This window comes from Copidosoma floridanum, unplaced genomic scaffold, assembly GCF_036245765.1.
Source record: "Copidosoma floridanum isolate Cflo_tuat_1 unplaced genomic scaffold, Cflo_Japanese_pri ptg000008l, whole genome shotgun sequence".
Classification (NCBI taxonomy): Eukaryota; Metazoa; Arthropoda; class Insecta; order Hymenoptera; family Encyrtidae; genus Copidosoma; species Copidosoma floridanum.
In genome coordinates this window covers 9921778-9943395 of record NW_028321885.1, presented here as the reverse complement: position 1 = coordinate 9943395, position 21618 = coordinate 9921778, and the positions used below count along the sequence as shown (strand labels likewise).

General features: G+C 33.2%; 1 protein-coding gene and 1 non-coding gene across 7 annotated transcripts in view; one reads left to right on the top strand and one right to left on the bottom strand.

Annotated features, from left to right (window-relative positions):
• The window catches only part of Nup98-96 (nuclear pore complex protein Nup98-96), a 617363-nt gene that overhangs the window by 426382 nt on the left and 169363 nt on the right, over positions 1-21618 (bottom strand). For all 6 annotated transcript variants that reach the window (XM_089589262.1, XM_089589263.1, XM_089589261.1 and 3 more), the window contains 2 exons: positions 19593-19876; positions 19208-19511 (listed from right to left, as the gene is read on the bottom strand). In XM_089589262.1, the coding sequence (XP_089445388.1) occupies positions 19208-19511; positions 19593-19876 (588 nt within the window). The remainder of the gene's footprint in view (positions 1-19207; positions 19512-19592; positions 19877-21618) is intronic.
• Positions 10229-10301, top strand: TRNAA-GGC (transfer RNA alanine (anticodon GGC)). Its single transcript has one exon. It is a non-coding gene; the product is annotated as a tRNA-Ala (tRNA).

Here is a 21618-nt window from a genome sequence, read left to right as displayed (position 1 = left end):
AAATAAACATTCAGTAAGCTTCCTCATCGATTTTTTACGGCGTATGACATTACATGTTATATTTTTAAACATGCTTAATACTAGAACTAATAAATTTGTTAGCAAAAAAGCATGCCATAGTCATAAATCAATTATGGTTTGGAATTTTGCTAAAAAATTTCACAAAAAATTATGTTACAAATTTCAACATTAAAATAAAATTGACTAAAACAATTTAAACGGCTATTAAAGTACTATAAATAAAAATTCAAATTTGTTTCGATGTTTAAAAAAAGTTAAGAGGTACTATGTCTTAAAGTTGACCTATTAAATAAGGCAAAAGAATAAAAAAATTTTTTATTTACTTCAGTAGAAATTAAAAAAGAGTTTAGAGTTTTAGGATAAGAAGATTAAATAGAAAATTTAACTTAATTAAAAACAAACCCACTGTAATAGTTGAACCTTGTAGTACAGATTGCTAAAGCGTGGCTCAGAGGATATCAGAGATTATTAGGAGGTAGGAGTTGTGTTGAAAGTAATATGGACGAACTAAAATATTTTTCACTAATATTGAAGGAGACTAAAAGGCGATAAGGGGCATTATAAAAATGAGGAGAGTAAATGGGTAAAATATAAATAAGGGGGTCGGAGAGATATTATCAAAATCAGGAGTGGCCGAGGAAATTGGAGGAGGTTTCTTCGAAAAATTCGACTAAATTATATCACAAAAAAGGGGGCTGAGGTGAGGAGATGATGAGGGGACTGAAGAGGCAGAGGAGAAAATTAAATATTGAACCTATTTAGAATAACGGAGAAATTTAAAGGATTTAACCTTATTTTAAGGAAAGTGGAATGAAGTCAGAGAAAGGGTGAATGACCCAAAATTATTATATTATAAATATAGATGAATATACGCGAGTGTAGCTTTTTTTCTGCATCATCCATGGGTCAACTTTTTTATAAAGAGTAGCACACCTTAGTATAAAATTATTCTTGCTTAGAACTACCAATTATCGAGGATAACATGCTTATGGTATTGTTTAGTTAGTTTATTAAACATCGCTAAAGTTATTACACTAGATAAAATTACTGCCAAAATGATTGTTAGGATGTGAAATAGTGTACTCATTCAATTAAGTGTACATAGTTAAAAATATTGGGCGACTGAGGATTGTTGCCTCCTGTCAGTATAAAAGCAGACTCTTAAATTTTGCAGTCAGCATTTAGCATCAAAAATAGATAGTAGTGACCACTACGAACTTCATTATTATATTTTAGAAATTTTATATGCCTTTCTATAAGTACATACATTTCGCTGAAATTGTTTTACGTAATCAAGTTAGGGCGTACTGTATAGTGTCATTCATTATTTGTTGAGTATGAGTTGAAAGAATTTATTTTAATGTAAAGATCATACAGTGTATTCTATTATAACTGATTAAATGTATACGATTAAATAAAATAAATGATTGATTTAAGCAGTAAGTTCATTGCAATTATGTCGAGGAAGAATAATTAAGAAATGTCTTGAAATGTTAAGTCTGTGCACATAATTATGAGCATTTAGTTTCATGATTTAATTAAACAAGATTGATAGATAAGAGTGAAGCAAGAGCGACAGCCAGTTGAAGAGCAAATAGGGTAGATGTGGGTATTAATGGCGTTTTTTTTCAGTTCACTTTAATGTTCTAATAAAAGAAGAAAAATGAATTAACTCAATTTTTTTAATTCTTAAGTTTATTAATCAACGAACATTAATTCATCTTCAACTGAATTAAATGCATTTAAATTTAAATTAAAACAAACATTTTTACCAATAGGCAATATGCATCTAATACTGGCAGCATGCTTCTATTACTCGACATCGATCACTGGCACGTTTCAATCACTGGCCCCCTAACACTGTCAAATTTTATTCTAACTAAAATATCACATTTGATCACAGTCATCAAATATTTTGATTAAATTAATAATAAATGAAAAAAAAAAAAAAAAAAATGACTATAAACTAATCCTTTTTTCTAAGTCAGCTTCTAAATCAGTAATCTTGGTATGCAAATCTTCTCCTTTTTTATTTTTAGTAAAAATCCTTCTTTCAACTTATTTTTCGGTTCATTCTCGCGTGTTTTTTTGTTGTTGTAAAATAAGTTTTTTTTTTTTTTTTTTCAATTCCTACTCTTTTTGATAAACTTGTTGTTGCTTTTGCAGTTTATTATTTTTTTTTTGCATACGAATTTTATTCTGCTTTTCTACTCTTAGCTGTTTTTCTACTTCCGTTTCCTCATCCTTAATACGTTCTTCTTGATTCATTTTTGCCACAAAGGACCTAATAGGACTGAGAAAGTTTTAAACTTAACTCTCTTCATTTATTGCTTAATTTTAAGGCATCTTGAGAATGTCAATGAAGGTAATCAGCAAGAGATTTTCACGGTGGATTAGTTTTTGGTTTTGTCCGACCTTGCCATAAGTTTTGAGCTTCTGGCAGTGGGCTTTTATTTATTAACGGAAAAACATTAAACTCGTTTATATTAAGTAAGGCGGGATCTTTTTTGAGGTACATAGCGTCAAGATTGAGAGATAAAATGTTATAAATAATGTGGTGTAACTAATATCGAGAGGTTATGTTAGATTTGCCCGTAACTGAAGCAGCATCAGTAATACCCACATCTACTCTACTCGGTTACAGTATAAGAAAGAAAAACTCGTCACTTGCTTTGTCTGTGCACTTAGCTGTATAGCTATAGTCGGCATTTTTACTTCTCGCTTTGTAGACACACATTTGTAATACCCCTTCCACGTGTCTCCAAAATATGCACCTGTGTACCCATTTCCATGGGATTCCACTCCTCTTCTCGTAGGCGCATGCTCTTCGGTACGAACCACACACTTAAAAAAAAATGTGCATTTTGTTCCACGGCTGTCCACGGATATGTTCTTCTGGCTCATGCTTCATAAAAAAAGGTCTTATTATTAACTTAGCTGCGAGACAAATTTTTCTAGTACTTATGGTGTGGATGGATGTGTTCTTAAAATAAAGCAGTGCTGTCAACAGCGTCTGATGTTGGCTACAAGTATTTTTCAAGTTTAAGAAGACAGCACGCAGCGTCGGGAGCTCTTAGTAGCTAAGTAGTAGAGCGCTCTAGATGCCACGAATTCAAGATTCAAGACTCCGTTTTATCACTTTCTCCTGGTTATCTGTGGGGTTTTTTATATGGCCTTATCACTGCAATGTATTATAACCACCTGATCTTTAATGCTTTTATTGTATATTTCTATTTACTTGCATATATTACATATAACATGTTTATTTATACAGTACCATACTGATAATAAGGAATAACGAGACAGTAATGTTAGGGTGGATGACTTTCTCATAGTAAAATAGCCCCATAAATAAGTAATCAGTAATACAAATTATAAAGTATGTGGAAAATCGAAGTGGTGTATATATCTCTCCACAATTATTAAGGGCGATAATTACTCTTAACGTTTTTTATAGAATTTTTTTATCATATTCTAAATGTTAGGTAGTTTTCCAACACCGTTTTCATATACATATTGAATATTTAAGAAACTGTAATTTAACACGTAACCTTATAAAGGAGTCACATAAAGATGGTATTTATAAAAAAAAGGTCTGTAGAATTAAGTTCACATTTAGCAACAAAATGTTGGAGCTAAAGGAGAAAAACAAAATGACAGCCGATTGAAACATAACCTAACTTTCCGTTTTTCTGACAGTGTGTCATGAGACATAAGTCAAATACGCAATTAATAAATTAAGTGATTTATGCACATACTGTCAAACAAAATAGCTACTTACATGAGTCATGCAACACAGCTTTAACAGTATAAAAATTATCTGATCGATTGAACCGATAGGTAGAACGCTGTTACTATCTTCCGGAGTGCCCTTGATAACAAGCTGTGAACCTAAGCCTTCTTCAGCTTAGTAATTTTTGTAATTATTAGTTATTCATAATTAATCAATTTTTCCAGTAGTAGTAAAATATATAATTGTTAATCAAAACTACTGTTTAAGTAACTTGTATGTACATCGCTTTGACGGCTTAAGTACGTAATAAATAATTTTTTTTTTGTAAAAAAATGCTAGGTTATTAAACAATTGTCATTTATAATATTTGTAATCCATCAGTTCATAAAAAGATATACTCAATATTGAAAACTGTTAAAAGAGATGAGGCATTTAAGTTTTTGATAAGTTTAATTACGAAGTGTGTTATTATTAAAATTTTTTCAGAAAAAATGATTCAATAAATATAATCAGCTTAAAAAAAAAACAGCTGAAAATTACACTACAAAGTAGTTTAATATGAGGGAAAAAAAGAAGTGTTAAGTTTTTAAACTAAATATGATAATTGATATTTTCCTTGAAAGTTATGATTACCTTATAAAAATATCTTCTATTAAAATTAAAAGTTTAGATAAGTTTCATGTGTTGAATAGTTGTTTTTTAGGAAATTTTTGAAGCCTGTATACACTGGCAATAAATAGTATTCTTTTAATGTAATAAAATTTATTTTCACCCCATTCATATTTTCAGAAATCGTTACTAGCAAATATGAAACTAAATTAGGTAGATAAAAGTATTTAAAACTAAATATTCTGTACTAAAACGTTTAAAATTTGTCAGGACATGGCTTAATAAATGTCAAAAGTGTCCAAAACAAGTTTTTTGTCCCGAAAACAGAAGCATTAGTAGATAGAAAAAAAGTCTTTCGAAAAAAGATGCGCAATGAGAAGCCTGACAAAACTTGCCATGTAACTCTTAAATCAGTTTAGTAGTTTTTTTTACAAATTTTTAGATACCGCTATTTTGACCGTTGCTTAGGAAATTTATAACATTGTTTCCTCTGCATATTAAGGGTAAAACCACTTTCATTCCTCGGAAGTAACTCCAACACCTATCCAAGTTTCGTACTTCTAACTTGCTAGCAGGTTCTGCAAATGTTATACAAAACAGACAATTATTTTAGTTCGCACTCAGCAGCATACCACGGCAGCGAAAGATAGGGAAAGCCACCAAATTAGGTCACACTTATTCTCTCACTAAGCGTCTACTGACATGGCAAACCGCCTGCGAGGAGTGATCCTTGAAACATGGGGCTTCTCCAGGATTGTTAATTAGCCTGGATCCAATGCTTCAGCTGCGAGCACTGGCTTAATTGATGAGATATCCATTAACGGTTCTGAAATATGGAGTCTTCTCTAGGAAAAGGCTATACAGCGACGGGCGGACCCAATGCACCATTGGTACAAAAAGTGCCAGCTCAACTGGCAAGGTGTTCCACGTCAGATATTTCTACTGTGCCCATGGTATGATAAATTAATTAGTTGCGTGATTGGTAAATGGGTGTGGCAATACACCCCCACATAAAAGTGGTAAAACGGAGGCTATAGCGACTAGAATAGTAGGCTGTCACGGTTGCCTGGTAAAAAAAAATAATTTTATAATGAGTCAGTATTTCAACTGAATATCATTTAATTTTTATGTTTTAGGAATGTTTAATAATTTTTTTTATTGTACGGCAATTTTAAACACGAAATTTTGAAAAAAAATTTTATTCACCAAACGATGCTTCTATATAATTTGAGATTAAACCAAGATCTTAAAGTAAATAGTAACAATAGTAACTTGATGGTTTAATACTATCATACTTATATTATTGCTTTCTATATTAAGAAGCGATTGATGAAAACATTTTTTTTTATTTTGCTTGCTGGAAATAAATGTGTATATTACACAGATCACGTAAATTCCTGTCTACTATCTCTAAAGCTTTTTTTTCTTATTATAAAAGCCATATCCTAAATAAGGAAATCGACTTTACGTGATTTTTTTTCAGATTCAAATGTTCAAAATAAACAATTAAAATTATTCAAATCACAAAGTAAGTTGAATGTTCTATGACTTGCCTTTCATTACGAGAAAAGTACTGGCGCAATGCCAGTCTCAGCCACTGTCATTTCTTATTACTTCGTGATATAAAGTGATTAATTAATGTCGTAAACAAACAAGTTTTTCCTAATCCTCCGGGACCATCTGTTACATAAATTTTATGAACGGTTTTACACGTAATTTTCAAACATATTTTAAAGAATATAATATCTTTAGTATTATGATTGTCTTGCAAGTCATTTTGATTTGGTGTTGATGAATCAGATGATTTACGTGATTTTGTTTCCAATCAAAAATTTTCGTTAATGAGTAGAAGAGCAAAAATTATTAATAAAACCTTCAGTAAATTAATTTTTGTACATATTTTATATTTCATTTGTATATATTTTTTTTGCCTAAATTTTGAGTTAGTTATTAAAAATATAGTTTTTTGGAATTTAAGTACACTTGAGTAGTTTTGCAAAATTATCCGTTTTGTTTAATCCGAACCAAGCTGTGAGATGTGTCTACTATTTATCTACTGTCTTTAAGTATTTATATTCTTATAAAATTAATTTTTATTTATTTTTGAAGTAGTACACAGCAAGATTCGCAGCTTTGTGAGTTCTTCCAAGGTTTATTTAATCAATTACAGAACTTTATTAATAATTAAAAAAATTAATAAAGATCGGCGTTGGCTCAGTGCTGAGCGTGCTACTTACTAATGCAACGCTGTTCTAGGGGTCGTGGGTTCGATTCCCGATGAATGCAGATTTTTTACAAAAAACTGTTTTCATCGGAAAAAGTTCCTTTGTAACCCCGGCTGTTTCGGGGCGAGTTTTACCGTGGAATTTTCCTTCAGAGTAACTCCAGAGTTTTTTCCTTGCCCCACAGGTTTTCGGGCCTGGGTGAATGCGAAAAAGTGTTAGGGCTGTAAGTAGGGATTAGCAGATCTGATGCCAGGCGTCGGGCAGGGATCGCCGGCTTTACCGGCGAAGAAGTGGTCCCTGAAATATTAGGCTTCTCCGAAGATGCTAATTAGCCTGGATCCGATGCTTCGGCAGAGAGCGCCGGCTTAACCAGTGAGGAGTAGACGTCCTGAAATATGGAGTCCTCTCCGGGGAAAGACTATACAGTGGCAATTGGACCCGATGCACTGTTCGTGCAGAGAGTGTCAGCTTAATTGGCAAGGTGTGTCACCAGAGATACTCGCACTGTGCCCATGGATTAGGTATGACATCCGTAAAAGGGTTGGAAAATGGGTGCGGTAATGCACCCCCACACATTAGTGGTGAGTGGGTGGCTTCGGCGACTTGGCGTAAGAGCTGTCGCGGTAACCAGATAAACAAAAAATAAATAAATAAACAAATAAAAAAAACATGTTAGGCTCTTAACTATCATATATTGCACTTAATGATTGATGTTTCGTCGATCTTGTGATACAAGAGCATTGTGTGACGTGGTAGCTTAAGCTATTACATCGCTATATACCTACATTTTTGGGCAAGCTATCGGTGGATACCGAGTCCTATAATAGGTATATATTTGCTATACATACAATTTTTTGACATTATTTAATATGTGTTCTTGTTACCACTGACTACGAGCCAAGTAGAGAGAGAAGGACCAAAGGCAATGAGAGAAGTTAAATGTATGTGAGGTAAGGTTGAGTGAGTGTATGTGTAAGAGAAAGAAAGGGAGATGGTTAAGCTCGCGACTTGTCGAGAATAAGCTGAGGGCCAGTTCATCGCGTCAAGGACTTAGTTTTGAAACCTCCAACGATTTACCGATTTTTAGAGGCGTTAGAGGTTTGCAGATGCAAAGGAAGGGGTGAGTGCACCTTTGCAGACTTACTGCATAGCATAAGCAGTATGGTACGAGGAATCAGAGAGAGCAGAGCGTAGAGATCAGAGTTGAGAATTACAGGGAAAGAGACAGGTGATACAGGGGAGAACAGCAGAGTGAGAGAGAAAAATAAATTAGGAGAGTATCCAGCTAGACGAGAGGACCGCTGCCATAAAGAGAATCACTAGAAGACGCTGTGTAACCGAGCCAGGACTAGGGCGAGCTCCAGGTAGCGCACCGTGATCGTGAGGATTTGACAGAGGTAGGTGTACTGTGCCTAGTACATTAGAATTAGGTACGGAGATAGGGATATCCAGGTGATCCGAGCGAACGAATGATCAAGGGCGTGTGGGGGAAAGGTGGACGTTAGGAAAATGTTAAAGTGAGCGAGACTTTTCAGGGTATTGACACGCGCGAGGACAGTGACCGTTGTGAGGTGTGCATGACATGGTGCGTCTAGATGTATGCGTATGTATGTTAAGTAGGTGCGGGCCTTCGACAGCCGAGCCAAGGAGAAGTTAGACAGGGAGAACGACCAGAACACATACATCGATTAACATACTGACCTGGAAGGCACCATGTATAAATGCTGATATTTATAGTGAACAGAGAAAGAGAGAGAGGGAGAGAGAGAGAGAGAGAGGGAGAAAGTGAATTTTTGTGACAGGATCCGGGCGGCTGTTTATCGGCTGAAAAATTCTCGTCACAATAGTCAATGTGGAAACAGCGATTTCTGTTAAAAATTTTTAAAATGAAGATAAAAAGAGCAATAAAAAAAGTAATCTACTTTAGTTAGGAACACTTTATGACCTCAAACTAGTAAGTAACATATCTACTATACATTTCTCCTAAATTAATGTATAATGCCTAAAAATACTAATATTTAAAGTAAATACTGATCAACTTTTAATACACTAATTTTTTCAGACTAATCTAACGTTCAATTTTACACATTTTATTTAACTAACATCGAAACTATAATTTTCCAATATATTAGTTATTTAAGTTGACTTAAGTATTGTATGGTGTGGAAATGTGTGAAAATCTAGAACAGTCACATAAGGGTCTAAAACTTAATGAAATAATGATATTTTGACATTAGCTGTTGTCATAATATATATAGGTAGATATATGACATAGAGTTATCATTTCATACACTTCTATCGTCTACAGATAATATATAAACTGTACAGTATTGACAGTTAATCAACAGTTTACTAAGAAAATTTCATGGTATTTTATTATTAAGTACTACAATGATATAGTACCAAAATAAACTTTTAATATTGGTTTACAGATTATAATACCCCACGTATTTTTATGACCTACGATTTGATAGAAGGAGTTGTAAAAAAAAAAATCATCCATCAATTTAATTCAGCCACGACATTAGATTTTTAATGGACTACAGCTTATTGTGTCCAAATTGTTGTGCCGTTTTAGATGATATCCATGTTAGGGGAGTTATAAAAAAAGTAGTCAGATGTTTGTTTCGGCCACAATCTTCCAATCTTCAATTTTCAACAATAACACGAAGTTCATTGCACCCTACTTAGTGTATCCCAATATTTGATGGTTATTCGCAACTATGTTTTAGCAACTATATTAAGAGTAATATAGTGTCTCATATAGTTTATTGTACTGTCCTTAAAACGTAGGACCTATGCTATAATTTAGCTGCGTCAGATGCCAGCAAGTAGCAAAAACAAACTTTTTATTTTTTAAAGTGCATGGATTAGTATAAATTATGAGCCGTAATATATGAACTCAAAATATGTTGCCATACACCTAAAGAAATCTGATTCTTATAGATTATAGTTACACCAACGTACTAAGCCAAAAATGTTACGAATTGGCTATAAATAAAAGCAAAATTTTAAGAAAATTTAAGGCTATGCGGCTCATTATGCCCCGTTGGAATTTACGCTAAATCACTCTAGCATGACTTGCTAGAACAAAGGCCTCTTTAAGACTAATAGCAATTTACTAGAGCCATTTTTTCCAGCCTTTTTTTCGGTATTTTAGAATTGTAATGATAATAGTATAAGTGGTAATAAAGGCCTTGTAGTAACAGTGGTGGTAGTGGTAGTGGTTAAGATTGTGATAGTAGTAGTGGTAGTGGTGGTTGAAGGTAGTTGTTTCCAATACATAGAAAAATCTTATATATGTGTCAAATTATTGTGTATTGACCTCTTCCATCTAAATTGCGCTATCTATATTTTTTTCACTTTATAGAAACGTCGCGCTTATTTTTATAATGAAAATCGCTAGAGTGAGAAAAACTTTGTCAATTAAAATTACAAAGCAGTGAAAAAAGTTATCCGCTTCGGCCACGACGTTTCTATGAAGTAAAAAAATATAGATAGCGCAATTTAGATGGAAGAGGTCGATATAAAATAATTTGATATAATACTTACCCATCGATTAATAATATCAATATCTATGATATCGGCGTTCGACCTAAGACACGCCTAAACAGAGTAGTGGAGAAAGGTGTCCACCGAGGCTTCGGTGGCGAAGTTGGTTAACGCGCTTTCCCGGCAAGAAAGAGGTCCAGGTTCGACTCCTGGCCGAGGCGGATAACTTTTTTTCACTGCTTTGTAACTTTAATTGACAAAGTTTTTCGCACTCCAGCGATTTTCACTATAAAAATAAGCGCGACGTTTCTATTAAGTAAAAAAATATAGATAGCGCAATTTAGATGGAAGAGGTCAATAATATATAATAATTTAACATAATACTTACCCATCGATTAATAACATCAATATCTAATGTTATACATGGGTATACAATATACATATTTTATCCATATTCAAAATACCAGAATGAAATGAGAATGTCTGTGAGTATACCTATACATACATACATAAACATTTACATCTTTCTACTTTTATCCATGTGACAAAGCAACGTTGTCACATACACCATACTTGCTTGGTTATTTTCCAAAATCAAACCAAAAGCACTTTTTCGATTACTATTACTTTACAAGTATGTGGTATGAAATTCTCAAAAAAATGTATATGTTTTTTTACTGTCTCAGGTAGTTTTCAATAGTTTTTTAATTGTCATTGATATACGGTAAGTTACACTTTTCAAAATAATGAGGCTATGTATGTAGTGTTTGCATCATTGCTCTAATGCTAAAAGGGTGATTTTTTGACGAGGATATTTCAATAATGACGTGGTAAATCGGTCTCAAATTTCTTACACATATTTCTCGACGCTTATATTAGTTTTGCTAACAATTTCCTACTTTTTTAGATACTTTTGGTTTAGGAAACAACCACCTTAAAGATAGTAATGATGGCGGCGATAATGTTGACAATAACAGTATTGATGTTAGTAAAAAACAGCATTAGTGTTAGTAGTAGTATTCGCCAAAGAAGCAGTAGCAGTACTAATTATACTAGTAGTAGTAAAAATGGTAGTAGCACTGGCAGTGGTAGTATTATTAGCACCAATCGTAGCAATAGTGATTTTTCTTAGACGAGTAATCAACCAATCCTACAAGGTAAAATTTGTACAGCGCAAAAAGTGTCTTGAGCACGTCCTAGGTGATAGTCGATTAAATAAAAAAAAATCTCTTTTATTGACTATCTAAATAAGTATACAAACGTTTTAAAAGCTTTTAGCTTTTTTAGAAAATAAGCTTTCGGAGGGCCAGTCATTATAAAAAAAAAATTTACTTGTATGAGGAAGTTTGACTTGCAAGTTCAAAGCAGATGTCACCGGGGTAAACCAGCTCTGTCATGGCGACCCGCGGGGAAATTCTAAATATACTGTTTAAAGAAAAAAAATTTTTTTTAAGAACTACTGTCAAAAATATATTACACTGTATTTAATAAGAATTAGTAAGCAATTAAAAAATATGAAATATTTTTTTCTTATATTTTGTGTAGAATTATTAAATCGATGAAACATCTATGAAGCTCATCTGTACACATCAACAGAGATGTATCGTTAGAGTAGGCAAGTATGTTTATAACCTATAAGTAAACAGTACAACATTGAATTAAAGAATGAAGTTCAGTGTTTTGAATTGTAAAAAGCGAGTAAAATTTAGATTTCCGTTAAATCAGAGTACTAAAAATTCTAGAACTTTTCCTGTTATATTAAAGCTAACATTAACTTCATATTGTACGTGTTTCTTAAGTTCAGCCTTACAATTAGCTCTTATAAAATAAATATCATCTAAAAAATAACGTTTATGTCACATATAATGCATTGTGATAATCATTTACACTAGCATATAATGAAGATTGTACTTTAGAAAGAATATCTTATGAACTGTAAAATACATTACCTTTAATTGTTTAATTGTCATCCTACCATACATACTTTGCCCATCCATTTCAAAACTCTCAAAAACGCATTCACAACTTCTGAGCTTCTGGACAAGCTGTTATGATAATGCATGCATGTAAAATGCATGTATAGATCTAAACTTGATAGCCATTTAATTAATGTATTAACTTCTTTATTCATATTTCTGTGCATTTCTCAGATTTATATGACTAATTATTGTTATTTCCAATAGTAGGTCTTAAAAAAAATTTTTTTAAAAAACAATACATTTTTTCTCATACCCCCGCCAAAAGTAAAACTTTAGTCACTGATTTTAGGGAGCAAAGTGCCACTTTTCTATCGAGTAAGAAACTGCATGTACTGTTCATGGGAAAAGTTTTGTGACATCCTGTAAGTGGATACCGAGCTCGCAGAGGATGCCAAATTACTATACCTAATAAGCAATAACTGCGACTTTTACCCGAGAGGTTATGTTGCACTTTTCTCCCTCAAATCAGGAAAAAATGTTATATTTTTAACGGAGGAAGAGAAAAAATCGTATACGGGCCTTGGGAACAAAGTACGGCAATTACACACCCAGAAGGGAATGCCGCACTTTGCTCCCTTGGTGCGTAATATACTATTTAATTCTCCCAGGGGTCGGCATGACAGAGCTGGTTCACCATGACGCCATCTGCTTTGAGCTTGCAAGGCAAACTTCCTCATACTTAAAACTTGAATACATAATTTTGGTGCTTGCCAGGTGTAAATGCTATTATAGAAATGTGAGTAAAAAATCCCAACATTTTAAAGGACATTGAACCTACGGTACACACTGCGGTCGACAGCCAAGCATCTGGCAAAAAATAAAATCATTATTTTTCTGATTTTAGTGTGTAATGTATTTTATAAAAATATTGTATTATGACAAAAAAAACAATGAAAAACTAAAACCTAATCGATAATACATTAGACATCGATAGACGTTTGTAATTAAATGAAAACTTTTTTTTGTAAACTTAAAAAAATAGAATCAGACAAGAATAGTAAAGACACTATACAGTCAAAAAGCAACAAGAACGTTGTTGAAAGATGATGGTTATTTCTACTTAAATCAAACAAAATTGAATAAAAATTTGCGTTATATAAAATCATAGTATTATGCTTGTTTAAAATATTCTTGAAAGTAGAAATTCAGAATGGTTACTACGAAAGAAATAAAAAATTAAAAAATTCTTATAATAAAAGAAGTGTGAACAAGTGATTACAGCAGTAAAAAATATCTGAAAAATATTTGTAGTTGAAATCTAAAACTAATTAGTAGTCACTCGTCTGAGTAAAAAGATCCTTTTCTATATGGACATTATTCAAAAATAACCACCGACTATTTTTGCTTAAAATTATCAAAAAATGTAAATTACAAATTGCAAATGCAGAAGTACATAGAGTATATAATAATTGTACATGCCTTAACTCAGCAAAATGTCTTTCTATTAAATAAATAAGCTAAACACGGCTACAACAGTTTCATATTGTCATTCAATAAATCACTATAAGTAATATAGTGAGACGGTGAGGAATCATATCTTACTAAGATATAAAGCTAAGTCGCTAAAACCGTTGCAATCGCTAACCGCGAAAACTACTGAACCAATTTTGTTGAAATTTTGCATACCCATTTTTGGAACTTCCTAGATGGTTTTAGTATATATATATTTTTTTAGTATATATATAGTTTTTATCGTAAAAAATTTATTAACAATAGCGATAAATAAGCTTAACGTTTTGCAAAAGTACGCCAGCTTTTTACTTTAGTTCAGCAGGATCCACTAGGTGGCATCGACTTAAAATCGAAGCTACCTAAAATAAAAATTGAATAAGTGTGGTTATAATAGGCCAGAACGTCTCGAAAATTTCTGCAGTCGTCTACCGGCAGTTTATCGAGCTGCATCGATAATATAGATGATAGTCATGCAGCTGGAAATAATAATAAGGAATAGCTGAAAGTTTCACGAGTGGCCCTTTTCAGCGCCATTTCAAGTATTTACGTTTCCTACTTAACCATTAACCTCATCGGTATTTTGAGGGCCACTTAAGTTTAAACTACCTTGCTAACAAATACATTTTTACCACCGTTTACGGAAGCAATTACTTCGACTGAAAGACTATGTTAACTAAAGACGGCCACTATTAAACCAAGTCAGTCATTCACTGGCAATCGTCACGAGCGGAGTTTTTCTTCGCCAGGCTGGAAACCCCAGTGACCGACGACTCTATATTACCCTCTCGACTCTAAGCATTCAACCAGGAATCATCGATCCTCTTCAAGGTCTGCGCTGGGTAAACTTAACAGCTATGAAGGGAAAAAAAACTTGAGATAACGGGACAGTCTCCAACTTACAAGCATCACGAACCAATCTCCCTATCTTAGATAACCAAAACAACTGAGTCTGCAAAAAAAGAAGGTGCTTTAGAAACCAACGTCTTCGACGTTATACCAGGAGATGTTGGGAAAGATCTCTACAACTAGCTCCAAAGCTTCGGACTTTAGTTTTCCTCCCGATCAGTCTGGGACTTCGACAGCAGGCCAGATAAGATTACCCTGAGGTATCCAGGCAGTCATAATTGCTGTAAACTTCAGTGAATGAACCATTCAGCAAATTTTTCTACGGGGGTTTGAATACACTATTGAGAACAAGAAATCGGAGAATAATGGCAACGCATGTGGACTATCAAAAGTTTCTGAAAGACACCTTCAGTATTAAAGCGGCTCTTAATATATAAAAGGAATTACATGAAGACTGAAAACCATCCGACAAGATCACCCTATCCTAAGCAATCGCTAGGTCTTCACTAGCTTAACAAAACGTACGCAAAGACAGTGGCGAGGGCATTTTAGTGAAACGTCAGAGATGCATCTGCGTTGCTATCATTCTCCGATTTCTTGTACTCAATAGTGTATTTAAAACCACGTAGAAAAATTGCGTAATGGTTGATTTTCTCATTGCGCTGTAACGAGGCCATTCTTTACTTTTTTGCAAAAATTTGTGTAAGTGGTCTGAGAACCGTAATTAATGGAAATTTGGTTCCGTAGAGGTATTAGTAAAACTTTTTAAAAGTATTAACAATGGCATACGCTTCTTTATTCATCCCACTATATTTCCTTCGTGTTGTATTTAAAGTTTGTGAAATGTATTGTATCAGCGTTTCGGTCTCATCAGGGAAGCGATACAATAACACTGCTTTAACGACGTATGGGCTCGCATCCGTTGGCAGTATGAGAGCTAGGTTTAGATCATAATACGTTAAGCATTGCTCACTGACAAAAGCTTTCTTAGCTTCAAGAAATTCTTTTTCCTGGCGGTTTGACCACGTAAATTTATTTTATATGCATAAAAATTCATACAAAGGTTCTAAAATTAAACTTACGTTATTGATTAATCTACCGTAATAATTAACAAATCTGACGAAAGCTCGTTACTCTGAAATATTTGTTGGTTTTTTTATTTGTTCAATTGCTTCTAATTTTTGTGTATCTTTTTGTAATCCGTTTTTATCTATTATGTAACCGTAGTAGTATATTTTAGAAGCAAAAAATTTACATTTTTCTCGATTTATTTTTATGTTGTATCTATACAGTACTTTTAAAAGTTCTTTTAACTTTAACAAAAGCTCTGTGCAATCATTAGCTGCTACTCGAATATCGTCTCGAGAAACTTTAACGCCCTTAATACCGCGAAGTATGTTTTTCATTTTCTCTGGCCAAATTGCTGGTGCTGGGGCTACACTATACATAAGTCGATTACTTTTAAATAATATCTGATGAGTATTAATCGTTAGTAAGTCAACACTCTTATCTTTGACTTATTATTCTAAATAAGCTCATGTAAAATCTGATTTTGCAAATGCAGTACAACCTGCCATTTCTGAAAAAAGTTCTTCTACCGTAGGTAGCAGGTATTTATTAACTGTTTATTGTTGTATAATTGAAACGCTATAGTCTTCACAAATTTTTACTTAGTTATTTTTCTTAAGCCCAGGTACACAGAAGTTGCAAAGTCTGAAGTGTCAACTTTTTCTACAACACCTTTCTTAAAAAGTCTTATTCCTCATCTACCAAAGGTATTAATTTGAACGATACGGCCCTAGCTTCAGAAAAAAAGGTTTAACGTCTTCTTTTATTATTAATGACGCTTTAATGTTGTGTATTGCGCTTTTATTCTCGATCGTAATTATTTTGTATTTATTTAATGATTTCTTGATTAACATATTCTTCAGCACTTCTGAAATTTCTACTTGTAAAATTGATTCGAATAAAGTATTTGTTCCGTTTTCTCTCATAATTTTTTTAATCCATTCACGCCCCATCAGTGGCAATCGTTCAATATTCGTAATGTGTAAATTTCATGTACTATGAAAATTTTCGCACTTAAAACCTACTGTAATGTATCCTATAACATTCATTTTTTGCTTACAGTACATATTCAGCTATAGATCTGTTTGTAGAACTGGTGCTCCTGGAAAAAGTTGTTTTGCCTGCTCTATTTCTATGAGCGTGACTGCTGCCCCCGTGTCAACTTTAATGTTAACTCGTTTTCCATTGACCTTAAGTGTTTAAAAAAATTTTTTTCGTGCGTCTTCTGTTGTGATACCCAGTACATCTATGCAATCCATATTTACTGCTGACTCTTCTTCTTCCATTGCATATAGCAAATTTTTATTCTTGAAGAATACTTTTGCTATATGTCCTTGTTTACCAGAGAAATGGCACGTGATAGTCACTGGTAACTCACACGTATTAGCTTTGTGATCGGAACTGCACTAATAACATTTGAAATTCTTTGAGTTTGAATCGCTACTTGTAGTTTTGTTGTTGCGAGTGTAAACTTGCTTGCCCTTTGAATCATGGCTTTAACTCGACTTTAGCTGTAATGTACGCTGCTTGTCATTACGTGTACTTGTGTTAGTGTAGTTAACTTGTACCGTATTTTGATGTAACGTATTTGCCTCATTTACGGAAAGTTCTATTGATGATACTATTTATAAAGCGTTTACAAAGAGTACCTCTTTCGTTTCTAAAAGTCGGCCTAGAATCCGGTAATTTAAAATACTGTTAACAAACTAATTTTGTAAAGCAGTTTCTTAAAAACTTCCAAAATTGTATGTAAGACTCATCTTTGTAAGAGTGTTCGCGTAACTTTGTGTATCTTTTCCCGATAACTGTATCGTGCTTGTAAATTTGAAATTTTTTGCGATCTTGAGCATTGCTGAGGTGTATAACTTCTTTAACTTTTTCTTCAGAGTGTCGTGTAATTTTTCGTTAGGATTTCCCGCACCTATATTGTTCCACAAGTTATTGAATGTGATTTTATCTATGTCACGTAGTAGGTGCGGAACCTTTTTTTCTAGTATCAGCTTTATAATTGTGAAAACTTTTTCCCGTCTCTATAGTCATCTGCACCATTCTAAAGTTATTGGGACGAAAGGCTCCACATGTAATGATAAGGAATGCATCTACGTAATAGTAGTTTGCTGCTAGTAAATTACTACATTAGCTGGCTAGAAACTCGTTAACGTGCATGAGTAAATGGGCTTATAACATGTTGACGAGTTTTTAGCCAGTTTATGTAGTAACGTTTCTACCAAGGTTGTAGTCGTATTTGTAGGTATTGTTCATTGTCCCATTGTACTCATTTTGGCTCACAAGACGAGGAATTTAAATTACACCAACAGAAAATAGAATAAAATGACAAACCGTGCTACCCAAAGACGCCCAGCATGCCACAAGAGGTTAACCGCACTATGTCAGCACATTGTGATACCACGACACTTTACTCAAGATTTTGCGCACTTAAAAAGAATGCCGTCCTTATCACCATTCTTTGTGTATTTGTAGTTAGGGATCAAATAAAGGAGTACCCTGAAGATGTAACTTAACAATCCATTTATTCAATACTCCTAATTACATGTGTCCGCTAGTTAGCAGTTACCTACGGACTCACTTGCTGGTCGCTTGTTTTACATTTTCGTACTAAAGACCTATCCTGTTCACACTTCTACGCCGTACATACACATACCCGCAAGCACATACTCCTTCGCGTTGGCTCATATGTGTGCATAAGCATCGATTATCACCTAACAAGTGCTTCTAAGTGTTATGGAACATTGTTACTCCTCACTTCGGAGTAGCTGCTGTGCCATTTATGTAGCTTTTACACCGCAATGGCGGTCTTGAAACTCCAATTATTGCGTAGCAAGTAGATGTTATCTCATATAGGTACAACGAGGAACCTAAGATTGTATTCGCTCAAGTGAATGTTGTAATTGTATTAGGGAGACGTTATCGTCAATGATGTGTTTTAGTATTTGTCTGTAGCCCAAAGCATGTCATTTAAAAATAGCATACCTCCAAACAATATTGTGCGTGAATTTTAAACGGTATTTACGTAACCAAAGGGCTTAAGTACTGTTTGCGTACGTGCACACATTTAAGACCGACTTGTAACTTTGTTCCTGCAGGTGGTTCATGCGAAAATTAAAGACTGGACCGTCAAAGAAAAACTTGAAAAAGTTGTTAATAAATCTTTTATATACCTTTCTGCAAAATTGCAGATAGGCTTATCGGATAAAATCACGAGAACAAGTCGTTTAAAAATCGCTGTTAAGCACTTGTGTAGCACGGGCTCTCATAGACGTACACAATCTTGACACCGAAAGTCATGCGATTTCTTTCCGTAAAACTGAGTCTGGATGGGAAAAAACTATATCAAAAGCATAAGCGAGAGATGACAGCCAATTGTTTGAGGTTAATCGCACTCATACATAATAGTTTTAAGAAGCTTTTGTATTCACAATTGTGATCTATAATGTAACATGATTTTTTCATTTTCGTTCAGTAGAGTATTTAATAATATCTTTATGAATATTTACAACTTTAACAGAAATTATCTATTCAGTGGCACATTTGACTCGAAAGTAGTGCATAAACCACCTTGAAGCAAAAAAATACTTCTTTTATTTGTAAGAGTAAAGCAATAAAATAAGAACTAAAAATTTTCCGTATTCATTTCAAATGTAGCTAAAATATAAAACTTAGAACAGTAATTATAATAGTTGTATCAATCGTAATAATAATACATAGTTATAGTGAAAATAATGATAAATTTTGTACTTAGACATAATTAAAGGTCTACAAACCAGTTGCTGCAGAAGGAGTGCTAGATGCATTACCAAACGTGAAGCCACTTGATGGTATAGCTGGTTTAAAAGAGTTGTTGAATAATGATGCATTTGTGTTTGGTGCTGATCCAAAACCTGTATTACTAGGCTGAAATGTAGCTTGTGAATTTCCCCCAAATCCGGTATTAAAACCTGTTTCTCCAGGTTTTAAATTAAATAAGGTATTACTATTTGATGTGGAAGGTTGGCCAAATACAAAAGAGTTTGTTGAACTAGACGGTACACTAAATGTTGTCTTATTTGGAGGAAAAAGGCTGATATTCTAAAATAGTATTAAATAACAGTAATGTATTTAAATATTTTAAAGTTGCACTATTATTAAATAATCATTTTTGTAACACACTTGAGTTGATTGTCCAGTATTAAAATTTGTGCCAAATCCTGACGTTTGCGTGTTTGAACTACCAAAAACATTTCCTGGAGTAACAGTTGTCCCACTCGATGAAAATAATGGAGTGGAAGAAGTAGAGCCAAAAGGTTTGGTTTGTGTACTAAAAAGATTAGAAGATGGCGTATTAAAGGCAAAAGTACTTGATGTTGTCACAGGTGCACAAAATCCAGGAACAGATTTTGAAAACAAATTTGTTGCATTGGATGCTCCAAACCCTGCAGTTAGACCTCCAAATCCTAGAATATCATAAGTGATTAATTACATTTATTAAATTGAGGATTTCTTTTATAACTTTATATCAGTTCCAGAACATTACAATCATTGTATGTGTTTAAGATGTAACAGAAAAAATGTATGTAACTTGTTCCTTTTTTTTTTTTTTTTTTTTTTTTTTTCTTTTGTTTTTTAACCAAAGAAAGTGCATAAATGGTATAAACCTGTAATATGGTCAAGCATTATTCCAAAAACTTAAGATCAGACATTTATACTCTTTTATTCATTACTAAGATGAACATGATATTTCCAACACAGGAGGAAAGTTGTAACAAAAGTTATAAACAAATTAAAACAGACAACATTTCAATTTTCTGTGAAGAATCGAAAGTGAACTGTAACTTGACCTAGTACGATCTCAGACACTAAAAATTGAACACGTATTTTTTTTTATTGAAAAGTCATGCGGACATGTTGTTGCAAACATGGCCAAAAAGTTATTAAAAAAGTTATAAATAAATTAAATGAGCAAAATTTTGATTATCTATTAAAAATTGGCTATAACTTGGCCCAGCGTAATCGCAGATACTTAGAACTATAGATATATACTTTACAATACTTAGTCATTAGCACATGTTATAGTTAACACGAGTGAAAAGTTAGTTAAAATGTTACAAACGAATGATTCATGAAAAATATCGATTTTCTGTAAAAAATTGATCATAACACGGCCCAGCATAATCTCAGATGCTCCAAAATTAAGCGTGAATACTCTAACAACTGTTACATTTTAGCACATGGTATTATTAACACGAGTAACAAATAATTACAGTAGTTATAAACTAATTGAGTAGGCAAAATATAGATTTTCCGTAAAAAATCGACTACAACTCAACCTCACATGATTCCAGATACTTTAAGTTATAGTCAATAACATGATGTAAAAATACAAGGTGTGGCATTCCGAGGTTTCATTTTCGTGCCATTCTGCGCCTTCCATTGCGATACCATATTTAATGGAGATGTGACTACTACAGCACCGAAGAGCCTATACAATGAAACGAAGTGCCTAAAGTTGAAACTGAAACCTATCCCCCGGATCCACCTCGAAGTGAGACATATATATACATACGTATGAATATACATGTACGTCAACTGATGAATGATCACCTATTTAGTCAGTTTTTTCTGTGTAAATATTCACGAATCGTACATTTGGTCACTGAAACAACTAGAATGAAAATATTGAAATAAGAAATATATATTTTTTCACGAGTTTCTTGATGTTAATATGCTTTATAATTTAAAAGCTTTTGAAATTCGCAGACAGACATGGCGGCGCGATGGAAGCGTTCATGGTTGGTCAATCAAAATCGATGCGCAACGCCACACCTTGTATTTTTACATTATGGTCAATATGGTTGATAAGTTATTAAAAAAGTTGTAATTAAATAAAATAAAAGAAAAATTGAATTTCTGTAAAAAATTAACTGTAACATCCTAGCGTGACCCCAAATACGTGAAATAAAACATACATACTCTTTTATTAGTTAATCATTGACACATGTTACTGCTAACAGAAGTAAATAGTTATATGAAAAAATACATTACGGAAGACTTTTCATCAATTAATGGATTTGTTAAGCCAGGTCACGTGATTCATGAAACCGTTTGGTAAAGTCATGAAAAACTGAATTGTGAAACTATTTAAAATAAAATGTTGTTTTACTACGTGATTGATAAATAGTTATCCTATTTTATAGTT